Source organism: Panthera tigris, chromosome A2 (assembly GCF_018350195.1).
Source record: "Panthera tigris isolate Pti1 chromosome A2, P.tigris_Pti1_mat1.1, whole genome shotgun sequence".
Lineage (NCBI taxonomy): Eukaryota > Metazoa > Chordata > Mammalia > Carnivora > Felidae > Panthera > Panthera tigris.
The window spans coordinates 149,322,717-149,348,019 of NC_056661.1; the positions used below are offsets into that span (position 1 = coordinate 149,322,717).

Here is a 25,303-nt window from a genome sequence, read left to right on the forward strand (position 1 = left end):
GCAGGGATCTTAGAGGCGTCCTGGTGGACCTGGTGGTCAGCTAGATCCAGGAGAAGGGAGTGCCCTCCAACCGATGGGGGGAGGGGGGGTTTTCAGAGCAGGATCTATGCTACTGTGTAAGGGGGGTGGTATTTCAGGGAGGGATCTATGCTACTGGGAGGGAGGGGGCAGGGTCAAAAGTGACAGTGTGTGTGAATGTTGCCGAGGAGAACTCTGATTGTATCTGAAGCTGAAGAGAGCCACCGGGAGGTACCAGGGTTCAGGAGCAGAGCCTTCCTCCTTACAGCTGTGGGGAAGGTTGACTGACGTGGACAGAGATCTCTGTGGACAGAGATCTCTATTTCCAATCAAGAAATCAGGCTGCTGCAGGTAAAGGGGTCTCCTAGTAACATCCCCCTGCCCCCCGACTGCATTTCTTCTGGATGCAGATCTGGTTCTCCCAGGGCGGCGCATCCAGGGAGGCAGTGTGGTGTGGGTTGAGGGGTGAGGTGAGGGGGGGGCACTGATCAGATGAAAACCTGAGGCAGGTAGGTCTCTGAGCCCCTCTGTGTCCTCTCGGAGCAAAGGGGAGGCTCTCCAGGATGGAGCTGCAGACTCCCCAGCACCCTCTGCTCCCCGGGGCCCCAGCAGTGCTGCGGAGGGTGGGGGGAGGGGCTGATGGTGGGAGGCAAGAAGTGGTGGGGGGGAGAGAAACCAGGAAGGGGTGGGGGAGAAAGGAGTTCCTCAGGGGCCCTCAGAGACCCTGCATCAAAGGCCACCGGAGAGCCTGGACCTAAGCAGAATTGAACTGAAATGAACATTTGACATTTACCCTGAAAAGGAGGGTAAGTGATTCTTACCAGGTGCTTTCTATGTGACAGTTTCTTTGTACATAACACATAATTCAATAATCCCCCAAAATCCTTCTAAAGAGGAGTCTGGCACTCACTGCAGTCGAATTTCTGGAGTGTGGACGGAATGCCAGGTGGCCTATTTGCACGGTTTAGCTAGGACTGGCTCACTGATGGTCCTTACAGTCACGGGGAGGGCACTTCTGGACAGAGATCCAGATCTGTGCACCACCAAGCCCACAGCTAGGCGTGAGACCTCTGTGTGACCCCTGCCCCGGGGTGAAGTTCGGCCCCCTCAGAGGGCAGCAAGGGGGCACCTGGCCTGGCTACTGCTCCTGGTGCACAGCTGATGCGACGGGGTCACGACCATCAGGAAATATTTACGGGTGCAGGGGATCAAGCAAAAAGAGGCCAAAAGACAAGAGTGTATCTAGATTTGGGGAAAAGGAATTTTTCCCCCTCAGCTGAAAGAATGCCTGCTTCCTGTTGTCCCAAAGAGTGAGTCCTTTTTTTATTATTTCTTGATATTTTAATCCAAGCTTTTGAAGGTCTCTTTTCTAACCTTCTTACGCCCCCCTCCCCAAAGTTCTCTCCCCTTATTTAAAACATCATTTCCCTGGCCCACCCCCTTAATGCCGGTTTCCTTCCTACCTACACGTTTTCATCTTTTCCCTGAGATGGGGAGCCCCTAGTTCTCTGGACCCCTTATTTAAGGTGTCTTCTGTAAGCCTCAAGATATCCCTGTAAGGTAGGTGTCATCGTCCCACTTGACGGATGAGGAAAACTGGGGTCAGTGACCGGTGAGTGGAACCAGTTAGAGAACTTCCCTTTAGTCCTCTGTGGGCTGTGTGGGGCACCTGGGGTGGCAGAGGCATCCCCCCACCCCCTCCCTGTCCCCGCGTGACCTCCACTTGAAAAGGAGCCACCTGGCAAGGTGAGAAGGTCAGTCTCCCCCTTTTGTGTGTCCTTGAGACAATTCGTTACATTCTTTCTTCCACGGCCCGCACCCTCATTGGCCCGCCACCGCACTTCCCCATTGGCTGTGTTGGCCGGGGACGCGCCGTGATTGGTCCCCAGCCTGGTGCCCAGGCGCTAGGTCTGTCTCCTGGTGGGGGTAGGATCTAGAGTCCCCAGTCTGGCTCGCGCGCGAGGCCAGCGACAACTGTCCCGGCAGTCAGGGCTTCAGACAACCTCCCGCATGTCCTGGGAGAGGGGACGTCGTGTGCACGGGCACGCACCTCCCGCAGCGCGTGAGTATAGACCAACCGCTGCTATCACTGCGCCGGCTCATCTTCGCAAAGGTGCACTTGGCCATGTGGGTGTTCATGCACAGGTGTGGGCTGTGCGTGCCCGTGATCCGAGCAGGTGAACGTTGAGGTCTGGGGCCAGACCTTCAGCGGGCGTGTGTGTATGGCATCGTGACAAAGTACAGAGTTCTGAGAATGATTTTGGCTTTCTCTTTTACGTGATGTAATAAGCGTAGGGAACCAAAGGAAGCTGCCTGGGAGTTGCAAAACATTATCCAGCCTATTGTGTACTTTCGCGCAGGGTGTGCTCATAAGCGTCACACTCAAACGTTTCGTGGAGTGATGCTAAAAACTGATGAAAATTTCTCTGAATCGCAGAAGAGGCAGAGGTCATATTTTTCAAAAATTTAGTGTAGGGAGTTTTTAAAATGTCGACTCCAAGTGTGTACTAAGTGGTGTTTTGATAGGAACGGGTTAGTGTTCAATAGGCAAGTCGAGAAAGGTAACTTGAAAGTGTGCTTTGCTCTGCAGATGAGGAGTAGCAAAAAAAAAAGGCAGGACGGTATGAACCGTCCCAGTGCCTTTCTAGAAGAGTTCGTCAGTGAGGCTGTCTACTGACTTTGTTGGACTGCAGAGCGATGTGCTTGCTGGTCTGACCCACAGGTTTGAACACAGTGAAAAGCTTTTAAAAGGGAATATATGTCAGGCATTCTGAAATGCCTATTATCTTTGGCCCGGGTTTCCTGCAGAATGAATGGGGTTTTCGCAGAAAAAGTATCCAGCAAACCTCTGTCCACAGGGCTGCAGAGCCCGGAATTCCTCCAGATTCAGCTTCCCACTCTGTCGTGCACTCCACTTCTGCTAAAAGGAGTAGCTCGTGCTGCGTGCCTTTGCTCCGGGTGGTCATAGAATCGTGACAGTGACCTTACAGAGGCAGCAAACTTTCTAAAGACTTTCTCCCCTCCTTTGTACAGACAAATTAAGACCTCGGGCTTCTTGGCTCATACAAAGTCACACGGGAGATTAACACAGAGCTGGAGGTCCAGTCCAGGTCTTGAGCCAGTGGATAATCCAGCCGGCCTTGCCCTACACCAGTTCATCCCACTGGCCGGGTACCAACTCTGAGTGCAGCGTCATTCCACCCACAGTGGGTTCTTAGGCCTAGTGCCCTGCCCCCCCCCCCCCAGCTCTGTCCTGAATTTCCAAGATTCTCACACATTTTGGTTGCCCAAACATTTACACTCATCCCCCAAACGTGGCCAGTTTCTGGAGTCAGGAGAGGTATCCAGATTCTTGCCCCTGGGTAATCCCTCCCCTCCTCTCCAGCATCCCCTTCAAAGGCTTTTTAAGCTTCCGAGATGTGTGCCTCTCACTGTGGATCTGGCCAAAAACTGAATTCAAGAGATCGTTAGGCTTAGGATCCAGAGAGGGCTTTTGGGTTTTGGTCGGACTAGCTGTTTTTCCCTACCTCCAAGGTCTTTTCGTCATCCTATCCTGTCTTACTCTGACCTGCCGTGCGAAGGACGGTTTAGATGCCGATATGTTAATCCCAGCCAAGGATTTTACTAATTTGTTGGCAAAACAAGATTAAGTTAGAAACCAGTGTGGATGGGGCTGGCCAACTTCTTAGAGGAATTGGGGCCTAAACTAGGAATAAAAGGACAGGTTGACTTCTCAATAGGTAGAGACTGGGGGGCAGGGGACAGAAGGAGGGGCGGCATCCCAGGGCAGACAGGCAGGGGCCACAGAATAGAGCGTGGTGGGCAGGAGAGCAAATGTTTCTGTTATTGGTGTGAGGGAAGGGAAAATGGGAGAGTCTGCTATCAAAATGCAGATTTCCAGGTCCCGGGGACAGAGTCTGGGACTCTGCTGTCCTTATACCTCTGGGGGCAGTTTCCTTAACACACGTGGCCCCTGCACAGGACATTTAGGGGAAAAGGTTTGTTTTTGTTCTGTTCTGTCATAAATAAAAGATCCCTTCTCAACCTCATTTTTACAGTCGGTTCCCCCTTTCCTAGCAGAAGAGCCAACCTGGGGAAAAGGCAGAAGGAGGGTCTTGCTCTCCCCTCCCCCCACCGAGACTGTGGCTTCTGCGGTACTCACCCCGTGAGCCACCCCCTGACACAGACCACAGGTGCGGACAGGCCAGATCCACCTGTATTATCCCAACAAAAAGCTCTGTCTGAACAATACTTACACCTCAGCTCCTGTTAGGTGCACAGCGCAAGTTAATAAAGACAACTCGAGACGCATGCCTTCTGGAGGTCCTACCAGCTCATTCCTAGCAGAGAGCAGGATGGCATTTAGGAGCAGGACGTTTAAAATTGCCCAGGGTCTTATCAAGTTTCATATCTGCTTGGCTTGAGGGAAGGATCCTCTCCCATCATCCCTGCGGCGTCCTGCCCTGCTCCTGCCTCAAGGGGGAAACTATCTCAGACTCCTGACCGCGGGGCGCCTGGGGCAGGCAGGGTGAGGCAGAGGCCCCGGCTCGGCAGGTGGGCAGGATGCTCTGGGACTGGCTTCACCCCTAGTGGCAGGCAGTGAAGACTGGCCCAGGGGGTCCGTCCCCTTTGCAAGAGGCAGGGGGTCACAACCCTTATCCTGTGACTGAAACCACACAGCCCTCCAGGTATTTGGGTGGAGTGTGTTTGGGGAGAAGCCTGGGAGGAAACCCCGATTACCAGCATTGGCACCGCGAGAGCTTCAGATTTCCCATAAGCCGAGGGGCCTTTGGTGTCAGTATTCTGAGACCCTTAGAGAATTCTAGATCCTGGGAGAATCCTAGTGTTTATTTTACTTCTGCTCACTGACCTAAATTCCCTGCTGTCCAGGCACATTCATTTCTTCTTAATTTAAGCAATTAAAGAAAACCTATGCTCTTCGGTTCAAAAGATTTTTATTTCTTCCCCAGGCAAATCAAAAGTTTCTTTGTTTCACTTTGCTCCCTATTAAAGATTTGTCAGTGTCTGGGAAGTGAGGCTATAGTTTTTAACCCAGCCATCAGGCTGGATGGGCCTGTGCAGATTCTGCGGCTGTCCTCTGTGCACTGATGGTGGCATTCTGGGTAATAAATGTTACAGGAGCTTCATAGATCAGTGGCACAGACACCCACAGACGTAGTGGCACCCACTTACTATCTTCCTGCCATTGTTTTGAGAAGCGAAGAGAGGGAAAATAGACCCATTGGTGAAAATTACGTTGTTGGTAGATTTGTTTTCTGATCTAAATGGTGTTTTACAAATCCCACGCTGCCTGATTGGGTTCACTATCTCTGTGGCTGGTTCTCCCTGTACAACTTAGTGGGAATGCTTTCTCAAGCCCCCTTCCCCGACATTCCCTCTATGGAGGAGACTTCGTTCCCAGCTGCCAGATGTGGTGCTTGGAGAGAGGTGTTGCTGTATGGGCCCTAGTGATGGCTCAAACCGTGAAGGTATCAGCATCACCTGGGGAGCGGGCTGCCCACCAGATGCCTGGGCCCAGTAGATTCCGAACCAGTATTTTCAAGGTGGGGCCTGGGCGTGTGTATTTTCTACAGTCCCCCCGGTGATTGACATACATCAAAACAAGCAAACCCCAGGCTGAGGTCATGGAATGTCCCTGGGTGGCAGGCAGGACCGAGCTCAGGGAAGCCTGGGACCCAGTGGAGGGCTTCCATTAGAATTCACTCAAAACCCCAGCACTGAGCACCTTCTGGGAGTACAGAGGTGATGAAGATGTGGCCCCTCTGTTCAAAGGGCTGGCTGTCCTCTGGGTGGTGGGGTGAGTGCCTGAAGGAGGAGTCTATGACTCAGGTAAGAGACCTTGGTCCCTGTCTTTTACTAAAACTGTTATGGATCCATCCCAGAATTGCCTCTCCTAGGGGAGGGCTCCTGCTTTGTAAACTCAGATGTGACAACCTAATGATCATCCTCAGAATGCACAGCAGGCCAAGGCACACCTGCTTCTAAATCTCTGTCATTATGTGACTTTTGCTTTCACAGGTATAAAAGTGCATCTCTCCTTTTTTGAGATTATATATATATTCGTGATATTCGTGATATAGATATTCGAGATATATAGATATAGATATAGATATATTCGTGATATATATATTCGCGAATATATATATATATTCATGAATATATATATATATATATATATTCACGAATCTAAGGACACACCTTGATGGATTTCTTTTTGTACATATACCCGTGTAACCACTACCTAGATCAAAGAGGGGTGCATTCTCATGGGAGGAAAGACCTCAAAGGGTGTGGACACATGCCTGTTCAGCTTTTCACAGACTGTAAGGAATGAGATCTCAGGGGTATGGCTTGCTCTCCTTGGCCACGGCCAGTCAATTTAACAAGTGTCTGGTGAGTACCTGCAACGTTCTGGAAAATCCCTGGGGTAAAGCAGCAGTGCCCTTCAACTGTAAGTCAAATATGAGCAGCTTGTGTTCTTAGGAGTCCAGTTTAAATTCCGGATTTTTGTGTCCTCTGTTCTTTATTGTGTATGTTATTGATTATATTCGTCGGTTTGGGACCTGTTACTTGGGAGTGGTAACCCCTTTCTGTTTCAGTCTGCCTTCCTCTTTCTTTAGTACTGTATTTTTATTATTTAGGACCAAAGAAGGGCATACTGTTACATAGCAGCTTGTAATGGCGACCTCTGGAGAAGGCAGTAACCCCAGTGGCAGAGCAATACCCTGGCCCCTGGCACAGCTGTGGGAGCTTGAGCCGAGGGTGGCCCGCCGACGCCTGTCCCAGGCCCGCCACCGAGCCACCCTGGTGGGGCTGTTCGGCAACCTCCGGAAAATGGTCTACTCCCAGTCTGATCTCACAGCCTCAAAGGTAAGGGGACCTGGGTGTGGGAGGAAAAGTCTCCAACGTGGAGGGACTGTGGGGTGAGGTGGGGACCGGCCTGGAGCCCCCAGTCCCCCCACCCCCACCCTCAGGGCTGCAGTCGGGATGGGGTCAGTGATCAGAGGCCGGCACCTCGTGGTGCACGGTGTGTGGCTGCACATGGGTGACGCGTGAGCTGGACCTTCCCTGCCCGCAGCAGACAAGCCTGGCATCAGAAGGGAAATAACACCCCGAGAGGCCTGGTTAGTGGCTCCTGTGTCTGTCCCTCGAGCGGACAGGGGTGACCTCTGGCATCTGCTCCGGGACCCTGCCTCTCCACTCAAACACACACGCACACATGCACACACGTGTGCACACACACACACAGACACACGCACGTGCGTGCGACTTGGTTCTGGGCACCAACCAGATCTTTTCCGCAAGGCAGCAGAGCCCTCTGGGTAAGCATTTATCTGTTCCTGCTCTTGATTTTGCCTTTCTCCCTCGATAGCTTCTTTATTGCCTGTTAGTGCCTCTGGCAGAGCATGGAGGAAGGTTCGGGTGGTGGTGCTAGAAGGAACAGAGCTCGTGTTATTGGAGGAGCCTTAATAGGAGGTCTCCAGTAGGGGAGAGGGCCCCGAGATCTTCTCGCTCCCCCTGCCCTCTTGGAACAGCAGAGGCACAGGGGTCCGAAGGGACCTGTCAGCTAGTTGGTGGCAGGGCCGGGAGGAGGGCCTCAGCTCCCGGCTCCAGACCTGGTGGTCTTTCCAGAGACCAGCCGGTTGCCTGCGACAGTTTCTAGCCAGCACATTTTCCCTCGTGGGCTGGTGGGTTTCAGCGGAGCCGCATTTAAGGACAGGGACCGCTTGAGGGGCATGAGCCCCCAGCCTCCTGCTGCTGGAGCTAACACAGCCTTCTTTCACTGAGGGCCAACACAAGAATTCCTCGTCAGCTGGCACGGGGCCAGGGCCTCTGTGACTGTGGCTTGATTGAGTGGTACCTCAAGCACCTTTGTGCAAGACGCCGAGTAGGGCCCAGAGGGTTTTTGGGTGAAAGAATCTGAACAGAGATCCTGCCTGCTCTTGTAGAAGGGTGTGGAGGGTGAGAGGTGCGGGGGCCACTGTTCCTCCTCTCTCTGCTGAGCCAGGCTCGGGGGCTCAGGGCAAAGAGCCCGTCTGGGCATAGCTCTGCGCCGTGTCCCCTCGCCGAGGAGGAATCTGCTACCTGTGCCCAGGGATGCGCCGAAAACCCAAAGTCCCTGTCACTGGCCAGTGAAGTAGTGTGCACAGACTGGCAGCATGACCAGAGAAAGAACAGGGCCCCAAAGTAAATAATCGAAGTCAAATATAGAGGAAAACTACATTTTCCTCTATATTTGCACCCCCTAAAGTCTGTACCTCGTGACGTGGTGGTGGAGAGCCTGGCGGATTGGCCTGGGTCCATGTGAGACAAGGTACTTGCCAGGCTCCCGTCACCACCTCCCTTAAACACGGGCAACAGTAACGGCTTCCTCAGAGGCCTGTCGTGGCACCTAATAAGATCGCTGCGTGGAAAGATGTGGCATTGTCACAATGGCTTCCGTCTTGGTCACTTACTAGTGTATTACCTCATTTATCTGCCACAATTCCATTCTGATCTCATTTTACAGAGGAGGAAATGGAGGCTCCAGAAAGGTAAACAATTTGCCTGGAATGGCACAGCCAGGAAACAGCAGGCAGACCAGGTGTTCTCTCTCTTCTCCTTTTTCCCTCATCCTGCTTGAGGGACAGCCCTGAATTCTGCCTTCGTCATAGGCATGAAGAAAAGGTTCGCCCTAACAAAATACCAGGAATAGGGTGGCTTGAAACAACAGAAATGTATTGTCTAGGAGTCCTAGAGGCTCAGAGTCCAGAATCAAGGTGTCCACAGGGCCATGCTCCCTCCCTCTGAAGGCTCTAGGGGAAAAGCCTGCCTGCCTCCCAGCTTCTGGCGTTTGCTAGCAATTACTTGGCGTTCCTTGGCTTAGAGATGCCCCACTCCAGTTTCTTGGCCGTCTTCTCACTGTGTCTTCACCTCATCCTCCCTCTGTGCACGTCTGTCTCTGCATCCAAATTTCCCCATTTAATAAGGACACCAGCCACGTTGGATGGATTAGGGCCCATTCTATTGACCTCGTTTTAGTTTAGTCTACGAAGGACCTATTTCCAAACAGGGTGACATTCACAGGTTCTGGGAGTTAGAACTTCAACATATCTTTTTCAGAAGGATATAATTCAACCCAGAACTAAGGTCCTAATTAGCCTGCCAAGAACATTCTGGAAGCACCCGGCTTCCATGGCTCTGTGTTGGCCCTCTAAGACTGCAAGTGAGCATGGGGTGTCTGGGCCAGAGGGCCAGAAAGGCCTCACCTCATCCTGATTAAGAACAAGCCTGAGATACTGGGAACCAGCTAAAAGGAGTATTCGAGGGCCGCCTGGGTGGCTCAGTCGGTTAAGCGTCCGACTTCAGCTCATGGTCTCGTGGTTCGTGAGTTCAAGCCCCTCATCGGGCTCCTTGCTGACAGCTCAGAGCCTGGGGCCTGCTTCAAATTCTGTGTCTCCCTCTCTCTCTCTGCTCCTCCCCTACTCGCTTGTGCTCTCTTTCTCTCTCTCTCAAAAAATGAATAAACCTGTAAAAACATTTACAAAATAAAATAAAAGGAGTATTCGAGATCTCGCCATCAACTGCATTCTCCTGTCGCGGTTTTGGGGGCAGCAGAGTGTCGTGCTTCTCGCTCCCCTCAAGCCTCCTTTCTGTGCACCAGGTGGGACGCTGGGACGGCACCGGGGCTGTGCGCCTGTGGCTTCTTTGGCTTCCTCTCGCACTGCCCGCCCCGGCCCTGGCCACACCTGGCTTCCCCAGTCCCCTGGGGCGGCCCACGTCCCCAGCCACCCCGTCTCTGTCCCTGCGTGGAGGCCTGCCTTCGAGACACTGTGCTCTCCAGAGCTCAGCTCGGCCTGCTTGCTCGGCTGCCGTGCTCTAGGTCGTCTGGACGCCTCCAGCTGGAATCAGTGTCCCTTCCCACGCGTTTCCACGGCCCTCGGCTTCTACTCCCTTTGGTGCCTACTGAATTCTAGCCTGTGTTACAAGTCGTTTCCACGCTTGCCTTGTCCTTCCTGCTGGAAAGCAGGTGCCATCTGATTTACTCTGTGTCCCCAGGGGCCGAACGCACAGCTCTGCCTGTTGCACTTGCCTGACGAACGTATGGAACTCTGGACAGCTATCGGTGGTCAGCCAATAAACAGTATTTAGCATTTCTTGTGTTTGCATAATCTTGCAATCACTGTTTGACTTTAGGAATAGGGGCGCCTGGGTGGCTCAGTCGGTTGAGCATCCGACTTCGGCTCAGGTCATGATCTCGTGGTTCATGAGTTTGAGCCCCGCGTCGGGCTCTGTGCTGACAGCTCGGAGCCTGGAGCCTGCTTCGGATTCTGTGTCTCCCTCTCTCTCTGCCCCTTCCCCGCTCATGCTCTGTCTCTATCTCTCAAAAATAAATAAACGTTAAAAAAAAATTTTTTTTAAAGGAATATTACACACAGGAGAGAAGGAAGGGGAGAAGGAGGAGGGGAATGCTTGTGACTTAGCCCTGCAGCAACAGGAAATTCAGAGTTCAAGTTGACAGGGCATTTGGTGTTTTTTGATCAGCTGAAGTGTATGCATCTAGCAAATAAGAACTATTTATTTCATATTAACCAGCCAGTTGCTCATTGCGATAACTGAGCAGAAGTTAGTTCTGGGTCTTGGTGCCAGCCTGGGGCTGCTGTTCGGCCATAGTTCACTCCATCTTCAAGGAGCATATATAGCTGTTTGCCCTTCGGAAGCCCTAGTAGTTTGCAGAACACAGCCCCGTTGCCAAATATTTTAGCATTTCTGTGAGAACCGTCTCCAGAATACAAATTAAATGCTTCCGAACAAACTTCCCGACCTTTTTATTGACAATGTCAAGGAATGTGACTTTGCATCTGAGGGAGCATGGCGTCAGCCTGCGGAACGGACTCCTGTGTCCACGAGACCGCAGCCTCGGGGGTGGAAGGCTGGCTTTTCAGCATTGTCTGTCTCGGTTCCCAGTGGCAGGTTTTGAATAAGGCGAAGAATCATATTCAGGAGCTGGAGCAAACCTTGGACAATCTTCTGAAGATGAAAGGTAATGGACCCCTGTCGGCCACCCCCGTCTCCTTCCCAGGGAAAGACTGGTTGGTCTTTCCACCGAAAGCAGAGTGATTGGATTAAGCCAAGTGAGCAGGTATTTCCTGCGTGCCGACCGTGTGCCAGGCACTGTGCTGAAGCCAGGAGTGCAAGGAGATTCGTGCCCCTGCACTCAGGGAGCTTACAGTCTGGCAGGACAGACGGAAGCCATCAGGTACCTGATCCCATCTTGAGAGACCAGAGAGGAAGCGGACCGGTACTTATCACGCCTAAAAGCAGAGCCTGGCTCCCTTTCTTGGCACTCAGTGTGGGAACGGTGGCTGGCAAGGAATTTGGGTTTACTAAGCTGGTGGAAACTGAATTCTAAAAGGGATACTTTTGGTGTCTTGATTGAGAAGGGCCGGTTTAAGAAACTTCTCCCCCTTACCTCTAGAAGAAGAGGTGAAACTGGACCCTTGACACCCTAACCCGAATCTGGGTGGGCTCAGGGACCACTCACGGTCCACCTGGATCAGAAGGGCAGGAGGGAGTCGACAGAGGCTGGGCCTCCCCATTTGTGACCCTTGCCTTCACCTCCCCAATAGAATCCTTCAAGCTGGAGGACGGGAATGCAAACAGCTTAGAGGAGGTCAAGGCAGAATATGCCAGTATGTACTCTGGAAATCACAGGTAAGACCCCCAGGCACCACCGTGCAAACAGCAAAGGAGGGATCATCTCATTGAGGCAGACAACTGCATTGGCGGTTCCTGAATGATCAGCCACTGATCCCAACCCCATCCGTTTCCGTAAGCCATCCTTCCTTTACCAAGTTAAGATACACCCTGTATCCCATACTAAAATCTGATCGATACTTACATCATGTGCCCATGTGAGAATGGCTACATTTCTTTTTAAATCATAATAATTAGGATTTTTCTCTAGATAGATTATAGACCTACAGCAATTAAAAGTGTGGCATCAGCTCAGGAATAGATTAATTATATTTTATAGTTATTGTATTTTAATTCATTAAGTTAGGAGTGAAATTCAGTGTCTTCCTTCAAGATCATTTGTATTTCTTTTCCTGGCAACCTTTAGTGCCTATTTTTTGCCCATTTTCCTGTTGGGTTGGTGGTCTTTTTCCCACATGGCTGTAGAAGTCCTCTGTATAGACCAAGCAATTAGCCAGCCATCTTTTAGGATATGACTTGCAAATAATTATCCTTTGGTCGTTTGTTTTATTATTTTGCTTTTGATGTTTTTGCTTTTTGTTTTGGCCACGCAAAAATGAAGTCTCATCTGTCCATCTGTTATGGTTACTCAGAAAGGCTTCCTGTGCTCTGAAATTTAAAAAAGAAAAAAAAAAAAAGAAGAAGGGAGCCTGGGTGGCTTAGTTGGTTAAGCGTCCAATTCTTGATTTCAGCTCAGGTCATGATCTCACAGTAGCGAGATTGAGCCCCACGTCCAGCTCCCCACTCAGCGTGGAATCCCTCTCTACCCCTCTTTTTTTGCTTCTCTCTCTCAAAATAAATAAACATTTAAAGGGGCGCCTGGGTGGCTCAGTCGGTTAAGCGGCCGACTTCGGCTCAGGTCACGATCTCGCGGTCCGTGAGTTCGAGCCCCGCGTCGGGCTCTGTGCTGACAGCTCAGAGCCTGGAGCCTGTTTCAGATTCTGTGTCTCCCTCTCTCTGACCCTCCCCTGTTCATGCTCTGTCTCTCTCTGTCTCAAAAATAAATAAAAACGTTAACAAAAAATAAAATAAACATTTAAAAAAATAATGTTAAAAATAAAAGAATCTTCCCAGGTTTTCTTCTGGTGCACTTGCTTCTTAACATGATGCCTTGGAGATTACTCCTATCAGATGAAGAGATTCTGGGTTACAAATCCTGGTTTTCCAAATTGTGTCATGCTGTTCTGCTCTCTTAAAACTGCCTTTTGAAGAGCAGAATTTGAAATTTTTGATAAAGTCTAACCCATTTTTTTCTTTTTGAGGTTGAGGTTTTGGTGTGAACCTAAGTATTCAGTGCTTTGGGGTGCTGTTACAAACGGCACTTCTTAAAAATTCAATTTCCAGTTGTTCACCACTGGAATATAGAAATACTATTGGTTTTCATATATTGACCTTGTATCCTGCAACCTTCCTAAACACCCTTCTTTGTTCTAGTCACATATTTGGAGATTCTTTGGGATTTTCTACATAGATTATAAATAAAATCAGTTTTACTTCTTCCTTTCCAATCTGTGTATCGTTTTGTTCTTTTGCTCGCCTTGTTGGACGGGCTAGAACCTCCAGTACTATATTGGATAGAAGTGGTAAGAGTGAACATCCCTGTCTTGTTCCTGACCTTAGCAGAGACATATTTTGTCTTTTACGGTTAAGTATGATGTTAGCTATAGGTTTTTCATAGATGCCCTTTATCAGGTTGAGGAAGGTCCCTTCTATTCCTAGTTTGCCGAGAGTCTTTGTCATGAATGGATGCTAAATTTTGAGGAGTGCTTTTCGGCATCTATTGGGGGGATCGTTTGGTTTTTCTTCTTTAAGTCTGTTGTTACAGTGAATTCCACTGATGGAATTTCATCAAAGTTTGAGCCAGCCATCCTGCATTCCTGGGATAAACCCCACTTGGTCGTGATGTGTGCACACACACGCACGTGCACACGCTCACATTAAAATTGTGTTCAGAATGTCAGTGTCAGTGTTCATGAGGGGCATTAGTTTGTGGCTGTCTTGTTTCTGTTTTCTCACCAGCCTGGTCTCAAATAAGGTTTGTCATAATGGCTCTGCCAACTGGTGCCCAATCGAGGCAGTTGGGAAGGATGCTGAGGGGGAGGAAGAGGAGGAAGAAGAGGGGGAAGACCAAGAAGAGGAGGAAGAGGAGGAAGAGGAAGAAGAGGAAGAGGAAGAAGAGAAGAAAGTGGAGCCCTTACACTCCCCAGTCACCTTGTTGCCAGACCTCATGGAATTTGAACGGTGTGAACGGCTGGGAGGGTGGCTTCACGCATGGCCTGAACTCTTGTGGGGAAGGGGTCAGAGGCTCTGTCTGCAGCAGGCTGCATCCCCGGTGCACTTCCAGACCAGGCCCCAAATCAAGGAAGCTCCAGAATTTCCATATGTTAGGGGCTTGGGATGGGGTTGGCAGAAGAGCTAGAGAAATAATCTTGAAGTTGCATTGCACAGCACATACACTGAGTTTACTTAGACTGGGTATTTATTTGGGGTGACTTTGTGGGGGCTATGATGGGGATTAGGAGGACCAAATACCCCCATACACACACACACACAGACACACACATACACACACACACACACACACACACACACACACACCAGCTGCATTACTGGTCTTATAGTAAGAAATACAGTGGATGACTGGCCTGGACTCCAACAGCCACCCACTGCCCCTCCACAGACTTAAGACCCATGGCAGCCATGTTGGCTTCCGGAGGCCAATAGAAGGAGGCTCGCTCCACAGCTGAGCCTTTCCGGCCCTGAAATAAAGCAAGCGTCATATCATGGCTGCACAGTCATGGGGCTTAGAATTATAAGCACTTTTCCCATGGGCTGAGAGGTGAGCAGGGAGCGTGGGCTCCTTGCTCTCTCTTTTATTAGGCAGAGAGCTCCATGGGAACTCTGGGAAGATGTGGGGGAAGGACCCTGGAGCCCAGATCTATATCATTCCATGGCCCCCCAGGTGGCTTCTGCTCTCCAAGTGTCAGGGGCATGCAGACTAGAAAGGCTAAGCCCCTGGTAAACCACAGAGCTGTGGCACTGCCCGTGTGGTGTGGACCACCCCACTAATGGACACCTGAGGAGACGGTTTGGGGAGGGACCTTCGGCCACTGGCTTCAGGTCTGGGAGATGACGCCATTTCTGTTCCAGGTATCTCAACTTTTACAAACAGATGATGGACCTTCTGATCGGGAATGGGATTGTCTCCTCACAGGAGGTGACACTCCCCATCGTCTCTGCAGCCATCTCCCACCTGTGGCAGAACCTCTCTGAGGAGAGGAAGACCAGTCTCCTGCAGGCCTGGGCACAGAGGAACAGCGGCCTCCTGGGCCTTGCTGGTACCTATCAGGAGGCAGGCTGTGCCGAGGGCAGCGTGAAGGACAGTGGGGTTGACAGCCAAGGAGCCAGCTGCTCACTCGTCTCTACCCCAGAGGAGGTGAGCAGACCGTCTCTGGGTCAGGGGGAGGAGTGTGTGGGAACGATTCCATTGCCTTTGGCCTGGAGACACCAGGGGTCTGCTTGGGGTCATTTACCAAATGTGGGTAGTGTTTAAATTCTGACTCAAGCCGTGTGTTTCTGATTTTCCCGGCCTAAGCGCTACCACCACAAATGGCATTCCTTTTTCTCCTGCTTCCTGAGCTTTCCACGGGGACCATAGAAGAGAAGGCTTAAAAGGTCATTATCAGTTGGGATTGTTTTCACTGCCAGTTACTCGCTCAATAAACCATGAAGGGAAAGGTGCTTCTCCCATGCAGGGAGGTCCCAAGGTCAGGAGGGCTTCCCATTAGTCTCAGTGAGGTCACCATGGACTTGGTCCTTCCCCTCTCCCTGCTCTGCCTCATCGTAAGGCTGACCCCTCACCTTGTCTCCCCTCCCCACCTTCCCGTGTAACTGTAGAATGGCAGCTAGGAGCCTTTGAGCTGTATAGTCCCTCCTCCACATCAGGTAAGAGAGAGAAAGATTCATGTGGCTCTTTCTTAATGGTCAAGGAAGACCTTTTCCAGAAATTTCTGCCATACCTCTCCTGCCCTCCCATTGGCCAGATTGCCAGATTACTGAGCCAATGACTGACATCATTGAGAACGTATTATGTTTGGACCGGCTAGGCCCAATCCCTAAGGGGAGCTCAGTTCCCACCCTCAAGAGCATTGCTGCCATTCAGTGAAAAGAGAGGAATTCACTATCGACTATTGGCCTCTCAAAGCAGTGTGTCTGGTGGCATTAGTGGTCACTCAATGCTGAGATGGAAGCGGGCCCCTCAGCTGCGCTTCCAGAATTAGAACAGCCTCAGGAGGCTGCTGCCGCCTCACGGCCCTTCTGACCTGCTTCTCTAGCTTGGGGCAGGCAGTTCTGTGCTCTCTGCGCCTGTCCTGTGCTTTGCAGGACACTTAGTAACCATGGCCTCCACCAGGTCAGCCGCACCCCTCTGCTTGCCCTGACTTTCCAAGCACCCCTTAGTGGGTGGTCCCTTTGAGGAGATGTTCTGTGGCTCTGTGGGGAGCCTTAGAGCCAGACAGCTTTGTAGTGCCTGGGACCCCGGGGATACAGCCCTGAAATACTCCATCGTCCAGGAAGTTGCCCAGCCCTCAGGGCCCGGGGCCCGGACAGCAACAGGATGTCAGTCACCTAGTCCAGGGCTTCCGGTTTACTGATGAGGCCTAAGGAGTGAGGTGGCTTGTCCAGGATGCTCAGCTCCTGCTTCAGAGGTTGTATCTCCTTCATCAAAGAATTTTTCAAATCTTTCTTTGGTCACCTGTCTATGGTCAGCCTTCCGTGATCTCCCCTGATCCTTCTCAAGTGGAGTCTAGTAAAAAGGCAGGTACCTGGCTAATACCTCAGACCCACTGAAGCGGAGTACCTGACCCCTCAGGTGGCTCAGAACCTTCATTTTTTAAAATGTTTGTTTATTTTTGAAAGAGAGAGAGAGAGAGAGAGAGGGAGAGAGAACGAGTGGGGGGGGGGGGGCAGAGAGAGAGAGGGAGTCACAGAACTCGAAGCAAGCTCCAGGCTCTGAGCTGTCAGCACAGGGCCCGATGTGGGGCTCGAACCTGTGAACTACTAGATCATGACCTGAGCCGAAGTCGGAAGCTCAACCGACTGAGCCACCCAGGCGCCCCAGAACCTGCATTTCTAACAAACATCCCAGGTGACTGATGTATGAGGGCATTTTGGAAGGAACTCTCAGTGCAGATATGCAACAGCGAGTCAGCTTTTGTGTATGTCCCCTCCGCTCCCCCAGTTGGACTTGGGCTTCTCACCTATTTGTCCATTAATGTTGGCTTCACCACGAGAGTTCCTGAGTTCTCCTCCATAATGGTCAAAGCGGGGCCAGGAAACCAGTCGCTGAAGACCTCATACCCAAGGCATGTCAGCCAGCCTCGATGTCTTTGTAGCCCCGAATCGCCTGGCCCTGAGGTCTCACACAAAGAAGGCAAAAGGAAAACATATGCCAAATGTGCGGACAAGCGTTTCAAGCTGTAAACCGATGTGTACAGGCGTGTATGTGCATTTGCGGCACGAACCTTTCCTCAGGGAAGGGCAGACCCAACCCAGAATCTAATGTCCCCAAATCATGGAAGCAGCCGATCTTTTCCAGAAAGGGCTAAGGGCTCACATTCTTCTGGCAGCAGAGTTCCTCAGCAGTGCCCAGATGAGGGCTCTGCCTCACTGCCATCCCTAGGCTTGGGCCAACCCAGGGCTGGGTGACCAGGTGAACAGAAGAGAGAACAGTTACACCCAGAGCAGGGCCAGTCACTACTCTGGCTTCCAACTTAGTTGCAGTGAAGTCTTTATAGCTCCTGGTCCATCTGGAGAGGTTCTGCTGCAGAACAACTGTGTTTGGGGCCAGCTCCTGGATGCAGGGTCAGGTGTGCCTGGGAGGGTCTGAGAACCAAGGCCCCATGAGTGTGCTGGGTGCTCCAGAAGGGCCACAGAGCCTGGCAGGGCACCCCTACCCCCGGCCAGGCTAGCTTCGAGAGCCATATGCACAGCTGAGGACAGTGTGTGGCCCGGAACTTCAGTGGGCTGACTGGTCAAAGGCAGGAATTTCGGGCCCAGGACCCTGCCTCCCACCTGCTGGGGAAGAACACAGAGTGGATGGGCTTCTGGGCTGGTCCTTTCAGTGACCTCTTCCCAGACCCTCTTGGAGATAAGCAAAGGGATATTAGAAAGAAGGTTCATCATAAAATGTCTAAAAGATCAGGCAAAGGGCCATCGGGTGCCTGGGTGGCTCAGTTAGTTGAGCATCCGACTTCAGCTCAGGTCATGATCTCATGGCTCGGGAGTTCAAGCCCCACTTCGGGCTCTGTGCTGACAGCTCAGAGCCTGGAGCCTGCTTTGGATTCTGTGTCTCTGTCTCTCTCTCTCTGCCCCTCTCACACTTGCCATCAGTTTCTCTCTCAAAAATAAATAAACGTTTAAAAAATTAAAAAAAAAAAGAAGAAGAAGAAGAAGAAGAAGGGCCATCCACATGGCCAGAGTCCCAAGGGATTCAGTTCAGGGGAAGCAAATTGTAAGAAGATAAGAAAGACAGACACAAGACCTCCAGAGATAGAACAGGGTCTCAGGTAAGGGGAGAGACCCTATGGAACCTCCCAGAACCTGCCAGCTATGGGCCAGAGAGCTCCCTCTCCTCTTCTCAGGGTGACTGCCCTCGTAAATGGGGTGTCAGACACAGGGAGGCGTCCCTGGTGAAAATTATATAAGAATGTCCCGCCCAATATCTGGGACATTCTTGTACTGAAAACAAAAAACAAAAAACGATTCTTTATTTAAAATTCAAATTTAACGAAGCATCCTGCATTTTTATTTGCTAATCCTTGCATTCCTAAGTGTATATATCACATTCCTGTGGAATATTTAATATTCTTCAAGAAAGTAAACAAAAGCAGGACTGAAAGCCATCTAAATAACAAGACTGCAAAATAGAAATATCCAATGTAACACGCCCCAGGAAATGACCAGAGGGAAATAGGTCAATGTGTCAACAATAGACCTCTCTGGGTGGGACGGCTTCTCCGTGGTTTTCATTTCTTTCTCTGTTTCTATTTTCCAAAATCTTCACGATGAGCATGTGTTTCTTTTATAAAGCAGATTAATATCAATAATAGCTAACGTTTCGGAGGCGGGTGCTTCACCGACCTCATCTTATTTAATTCCTGCAGTGTCCCTGTGGGTAGGCGCTATTGTGATTCCCTTTACATAAGAGGAAGACTCGAGAAATGAGGTCACTTGTCTGAAGTCACACGGCTTAGTGAGTGGCAGGACTGGGAGCTGGCCCTCCTGCAGCCTCACCCCAGCGCCCCTAACCTCTCTCCGGCTGTCCTGGCTGATAGATGACTGCCAGCTTGGGGATCCTGGGCTCGTGTGGCCTCTGCATCTCGGGAGGTGTAGATGAGCCCTCTCCCAGGGCAAACTGAAGCCTGACTCTGGCTGCTGCGTCTCACGCCTGGGCTCCCACCTTCTTTAGAAAGAGGAGACCGCAGTCCCTGGTGCTCCCCCGTCCCTTGTGGCCACCTCTGGGGTTGGCACTTTGTTCTGGGCGGGCAAGCGCTTACTGTGCACGGCCTGGGAAGATTACCAAGCAGAGATCCTGTGTTTGGGACCCGGCTTTCACATACCCATCCTTTGGGGAGTGAGCGTTAAAGAGAGCCTTTCTATTCGTGTCCGCCAGCGGCCCAGAGCAGGTGCCAAACTAGTGCTGACACATCATGTTCTGTGCCTTCCTTCAGATACTCTTTGAAGATGCCTTCGATGTGGCAAGTTTCCTGGACAAAAGTGAGGCTCCAAGTACTTCTAGCTCTAGGTGAGGAAAGGGGTATGAAAGAGTGTGAGTGTGTGTGTGGACCCCTGCGCGGATGCTTAGGGGCTGCTCCCCTGCAGCCCCACAGAGGGGCGCAAAATTCCGCAGAAGTTCTTAGAGATCCACTTTTGTCTGTGGTTCGAAGCGGGCTGGTCCTAGGATCGTGCCACTGAGCTGAGGCTTCTTCTATGTAGAAAATGCTTCCATCCTGGCCCAGGGCTGAGACGCAGCGGGTCATGAGCTCGAGGCTGTGCACACTGCACCATCTTCCCAGGGTGAGGGGGGCCACGGGCAGGTTGCTGCGGTTGTCTGGTCTGAGAGGTGGGCAGGGGCTCCGGCCCCCCCACCCCGCCCCGAGAGGCTGGGCCAATGTGGAAACGGGCCGTGCCCTGAGCTGGACAGGGGAGAAGTGGCTTTTCACGGTGCTTCTGGGGATGGAGGTGGGAAGAGGGGAGGAGGGGACAGCTGACCCCATGAAGCGAGAAGACACAAAATAGGATGTGGGGAGACTCCCAAACAAGCAGCTTGACTAAATCCGTAGCGCGGGGGCTTTTCGCAAAGAGAGCTTGATTGGGACGCAAATTCCTTTGTTGCTTTGGAAAGCTGTGGTCTTCTAACCTATAGGCACAGGTACCTGCGCCCGTGTCATGGCTAAAAAAAAAAAAAAAAAAAATCCCGATTATTTAGTTTTTCTTCTTTGGGAGTGAGGAGACATTCCTGTCCTCATACCCCAACAAATATCCCCACTCTCCGCCAAGGCCATGCGGCCAGGCTGTCCCCGGTCACCTGACATCAGCCTGTGTCCCTCCCACCTGCCTGCTCCACTCGGCCTCAACAGACTTGTCCAAACTCTCCAAAGCTGTTTGATGAGGTGACTCGAGCTCCTCTCAGCTGTGTGTGGGGTTTGGTTCTGCTGAAACGGGCTGGAAGCGGATGGATGTCCCTGTTTCTGAGCTGGGCTTGGGCTGTGGAGACAACTTCGCCAACCTGGAACTCCTTACTGTGCCGATGGAACACGAGAACAACCTATTAAAAATGTTTCCTGCTCTCCCTGGAAAAGGCATGGATTGCTGCCGGAGGGTTCCTACGCGGCTTGTGGGACCTCGGTCCCAGGGGAAGTGAGGTCAACATGCAGGCTCTCCCTGCATGACTTGAGGCTTCTTTGAAGTTGTTGGGAAGGCAGCAGGAAGGAGTCTGCAAAGCAGGCCTTCTCCGTGCTGATGCTCTGTGTTAGACCTACCGAGGGGAGGCATCTCAGGGGACTGAGCCCAAGTGTGGCGGATGCCCCCTGAGCTCCATCAGCTGCCACAGGGGGACCAGGACCGTGGAGCGTGGCTATGCGAGGGCGAGCCTGAGGGACAGAGGCAGTTTAGCTCCCTTCTTCCAGAGGCCACAGCTCAGAATGCTAAATCAGGGCGCAGGAGCCAGTCTCCCTGTAGTCTCTCTTTTCCCGTGGGCTCCATTGAAGCCGAGGCAAGGCAGACCTCCAGGCTGTCTGAGAATTCAGCCGGGTGCTTCCAAGTGCGTGGTTCACCCTGTAAGCCACATATTTTAGGGGGTACCAGCCGAGGCCGAAGATTAGGATTCTAAATATTTGCTGTTTCTTCTCCTTTGTCAGTTCAGCATTTGCCGGCAGCAACCCAGAAAATCCAGAGGAGAAGTTTCAGCTCTACATGCAGATCGTCGATTTTTTTAAAGGCCTTTGCTGCGTTAACACTCAGTTAAAACAGGTAGGACTGAGCAGAGCGATGGGAGGCCTCCGCTCACCTCCCGCAGGATGCCAGAAAGGACTCTCGAGACGAGAGTCAGCCTGATGCACCCTGGGGAATAGAAGATGTCCAGGGAAGCTGAGGGACGAGACTGACGGATGTTCCCCGGGCAGGCCTGAGATGGGGACCTGGCTCTTGGCAGGCATTTGTAAATGTTGTGTGACTGGGTGACAGCTTTTGGAGGGGCTGAGCTGTTCTGTCATCTTCTGAGCCCCTGTGCTAATGTTTGCTGTCAGCTTTTGAAGGGCATTAATTTCCGCTTCCCAAAAGCTGACTGTGTCTTCATTAGAAGGTACGTTCCAGAAATTTTCACGCGGGGAGGGGAGTGAGGCGTGAGGCACCAAGGGCACAGGCCGCTTCAGATTCATAACCGAGGAATTTCTCTCCGAATTTAACAAAGACACAACTGTTAATTTAAAAAGGTAGGCAATAGGGGCGCCTGGGTGGCTCAGTCGGTTGAGCGCCGACTTCGGCTCAGGTCACGATCTCGCGGTCCGTGAGTTCGAGCCCCACATCGGGCGCCTGTGCTGACAGCTAAGAGCCCGGAGCCTGTTTCAGATTCTGTGTCTCCCTCTCTCTGACCCTCCCCCATTCATGCTCTGTCTCTCTCTGTCTCAAAAATAAATAAACGTTAAAAAAAAAAAAAAAAAAGGTAGGCAATAGGGGCGTCTGGGTGGCTCAGTCAGTTAAGCGTCCGACTTCGGCTCAAGTCATGATCTCACGGTGCGTGGGTTCGAGCCCTGAGTCAAGCTCTGTACTGACGGCTCAGAGCCTGGAGCCCACTTCAGATTCTGTGTCTCCCTCTCTCTCTGCCCCTCCCCTGCTCATGCTCTGTCTCTCTCTCTCAAAAATAAACATAAAAAAAACTAAAAGAAATAAAAAAGTAAGCAGTAATAATGACAATGCTTGTCTAAAAATAACTAGGACAGCTTTTCAATAGGTTAAGGTATCATCCTATTAGTGGCCCTCTTCCTACTGACCCTTCCTTGCCTCTGCCGAGACCACTCTGAATCTCCACTTGGGGCCCAGGGCCCCCCCTCCGCTTGCTCCGCACCACCCATCAGCTCTTGGCCGTCCGGCCCTTACTGCTGTGTCCGCCTTCTCTTGGACACAGGAAAGTCAGTCCACTTTACCGAGGCCAGTCTTTGCTTTCCCTGCTTCCTTTTCCCCGCATATGGTAGAAAAGAAAGACCAAGCAGGACTGGGTATCCGTATAAAGCAGAGAGATGCTCGAACTTGAATCCTCTTGGGAGCTAACCGGAAATGCAGATTCCTGGTGCCCCGGCACCCGAGATTCTCATTCACTGTTGTGAGGCAGGGCCCCAAGAATGCGTATTTTGAACAAGCTGGCCAGGTGGCTCTGGGGCAGGAGGCCGCCAGCCTTCATCATATGCTGTATAAAGAGGGAAATCTCATTCTCTTCCCCATCCACCTCCCCTGTCAGCTTGACCGAGGTCGTTGGAGGAAACTCTAATTAGCACCTGTATGGTGTCCTAGGAAGGCTGTGTTAGCACTCAGAACCTGGACAGCACCTAGGACTGGCTTAAAACAACAAAAATGTCTTCTCTCACAGTTCTAGAGGCCAGAAGACCAAATCAAGGCCAAATGTAGCCAGAAGCTAGAGAAGGTGCAGGGCCATGCCGCCCCAGAAGGCTCTAGGGAAGAGTCCTGCCTTGCCTTTTCCTAGCTTCAGGTGGCCCCCACAGCCCTTGGCTTGCAGCTGAATCCCTCGAGTCATGGTCCCTGTCTTCACATGGCCTTCTCTCTTCCATGTGTCTCCCAGTCCCTCGCATCTTCTTATAAAGACAACAGTCATTTGGATTAAGGGCCCCCCCTAAATTCAGGATGAGCTCATCTTGCAATCCTTATTACACCTGCAAAGACCCTCTTTCCAAGTAGGGTCCCAGGTGGGCGTGAACTGGGGTGGATAGGCTACTATTCAGCACCCAAGACCAGCAGATACCTCTCGCGACCTGCTGCTTTTGCAAATCTGCAGCTCAAAAATGCCTTGGACACCATTTTCGGGGGCTTAGGGAACTGGACCCTTCTGAACAACATTCAAGCCCTTGGTGTGACACAGACTTGAGTGTGTGGCCCCTCCTGGGATGCTTGGCCTCCTGGCGCCCCCTGTGCTCCACTCCCTCTTTTTCTCAAGCTTTGCTGTGGTCTTCACCCTGAATGAAGGGCCCACATGACTTTCCTAGAGACCACCTGGTTCCCTCTCGGATACGCTGGCTCCCCACGCACCCTGCCTTCCTCGGTAGAGCACCGTGAGCGAGGACGTCAGCAGAGTCTTCTCCCAAGCTGGCCATCACTGGGGGACTATGTCCCACATTCACGAGGTGGTTGACTGCGCTTAGGGATGCCTCCCGGGGCCCAAGGGGACCGGCCCCTGACCAGCAGGGTAACAAACTACAGGGGTCACTTTCTGCCAAGGTGGGGAAAGACAGGAAGAGCAAAACCCAGGAACCTACTTTTAGAGGGAGAGGTAATAGCAAGTCAGGTCAGTGGGGGCCATTGTAAAGGGAATAAAAAACCCCTGCTAAACACACACCGTGCTGCTGCTTAAAAAAATGATCTAATAGTCAACCCATGTACATAGTTTAAAACTTGAAAGTTACCAAAAGATATACAAAGAAAACTCAGTCTCCTACCAGTGCCCCTTGGCTATGCCCCCATTCCTTTCCCCAAAGGCAATCACCGTCACCAGTTTCTTGTGCAGCCATCCAGAGATACTCTACGGATATTTATATATTCTTTCAAACACAAATGATAGTCTACTCTGCACACTGCCTTGTACTTCACTCTTTTCCTTTCAAATAGTATACCCCACAGAGAGAGAACCATCTCGTTCCTTTAATTTCAAATAGCTGCATGGTATTCCCTCGGTGGGTGCACCATGGCATAACTCACTGTCCTCCATTGATGGGCATTTGGAACAAGCTTTGATGCTGTCCCCCCCCACCCCCCGCCTCTTACGCGATCCTGGAAACCCCCAGGATGGAAAAGCAGCCAAGAAAACCCTTTCTGAAGATCATAGAGTGTGGAGTTGAGTGAAACGGAAAAGGGACCTGCCCCCCGCCCTCCCCCGTAGCCCTTACTTCCTGGCCGGAAGCTAGAGAAGATGCAGCAAGAGATGGGGTGGACTCTCGGGGAGACGTGGGGGCCTTCTCATCTGCCTGGGGACTGGATTCCTTAAATAACAACTGATCCTCTTCCACCCTGTGTTTTGCAGGAACCAGACCTCCCCGTTGACGATGAGATGATCATGTTGAGGTGCATGGAGACCTTCGATGATGAAGACCTGTGACGCACAAGGGCTGGGAAGGGAGGGGGTGAACGGCGGTGGGCGGCTTCCAAGTACTATGCCGACAGCCAAAGCTGTACCTGCCTCGGCCTTCCGGGACATTTTGGAGTGGCTGTCCCAGAGCATTTGGATGGTTTCCGTTTCTGATTGTTATAAAGTATTTGCAAAGTAGTGTGGCCCCGTGTCAGTCCCTCAGGGTTGTTTGGTGTGAGGGGTTGGCCGGATGCCAAGGCACACACCTGCTCCTGCTGTGTTCCTCTTCACGGGGGTCCTGGGGGCAGCCTGGCTGGAGCCCGGGCCACGGGCCTTTCAAGAAAGGACAGGTAGGGTCTGTCCCGAGAGGTGCCATGACACTGGGTACTTTCAGCACACTTTGGAGTCAGGACATAGTTCTGGTGGGTTCTAGAGAGTTCTGGAGGCCACTCACTCATCCTGCATGCTCTGGGAGCCCAGGAACGGCGCTGACCACTCATGTGCTGTAGGAGCTACAGGACATCGGGGCAGAACCAGCTTCCTCTGCTGCTTCTGGTAATAAAGACTCCTAAATGGAGTTCACGCCAGATCCCAGAGTGTTCCGAGTGCTTTCTGGTGAGGCTCCTGGCCGCGCATAAGGGATGTGATAGTTGATTCTATGTGTCAGCTTAACTGGAC

General features: G+C 51.7%; 2 protein-coding genes across 8 annotated transcripts in view; one reads left to right on the plus strand and one right to left on the minus strand.

Moving 5' to 3' along the window:
- The first annotated feature begins 262 nt into the window (after window positions 1-262).
- STRA8 (stimulated by retinoic acid 8) lies at window positions 263-24,671 on the plus strand. Of its 6 annotated transcripts, none has more exons than XM_042973026.1 (9): window positions 263-369; window positions 6,681-6,909; window positions 10,987-11,062; window positions 11,649-11,733; window positions 13,795-14,016; window positions 14,926-15,211; window positions 19,506-19,579; window positions 21,195-21,306; window positions 24,581-24,671. In XM_042973026.1, the coding sequence occupies exons 2-9, from the start codon at window positions 6,718-6,720 to the stop codon at window positions 24,653-24,655; spliced, it is 1,122 nt and encodes a 373-aa protein (XP_042828960.1). In that variant the 5' UTR covers window positions 263-369; window positions 6,681-6,717; the 3' UTR covers window positions 24,656-24,671. The 6 variants fall into 6 exon arrangements, with proteins under 6 accessions (XP_042828960.1, XP_042828943.1, XP_042828953.1 ...); XM_042973009.1 differs by lacking the exon at window positions 263-369 and adding an exon at window positions 1,958-2,080; XM_042973019.1 differs by lacking the exon at window positions 263-369 and adding an exon at window positions 2,117-2,195.
- The window catches only part of LOC102959635 (solute carrier family 23 member 1-like), a 57,099-nt gene continuing 50,328 nt past the window's right edge, over window positions 18,533-25,303 (minus strand). For both annotated transcript variants that reach the window (XM_042972996.1, XM_042972990.1), the window contains one exon: window positions 18,533-20,227. In XM_042972996.1, the coding sequence (XP_042828930.1) occupies window positions 20,190-20,227 (38 nt within the window). In that variant the 3' untranslated portion in view covers window positions 18,533-20,189. The remainder of the gene's footprint in view (window positions 20,228-25,303) is intronic.

Coding starts and splice junctions, on each gene's coding strand:
- STRA8 (XM_042973026.1), top strand. CDS start 6,718: ATGGCGACCTCTGGAGAAGGCAGTAACCCCAGTGGCAGAGCAATACCC. Junction 6,910..10,986: donor CTGATCTCACAGCCTCAAAG/GTAAGGGGACCT, acceptor CTCGGTTCCCAG/TGGCAGGTTTTGAATAAGGC. Junction 21,307..24,580: donor TTAACACTCAGTTAAAACAG/GTAGGACTGAGC, acceptor TGTGTTTTGCAG/GAACCAGACCTCCCCGTTGA.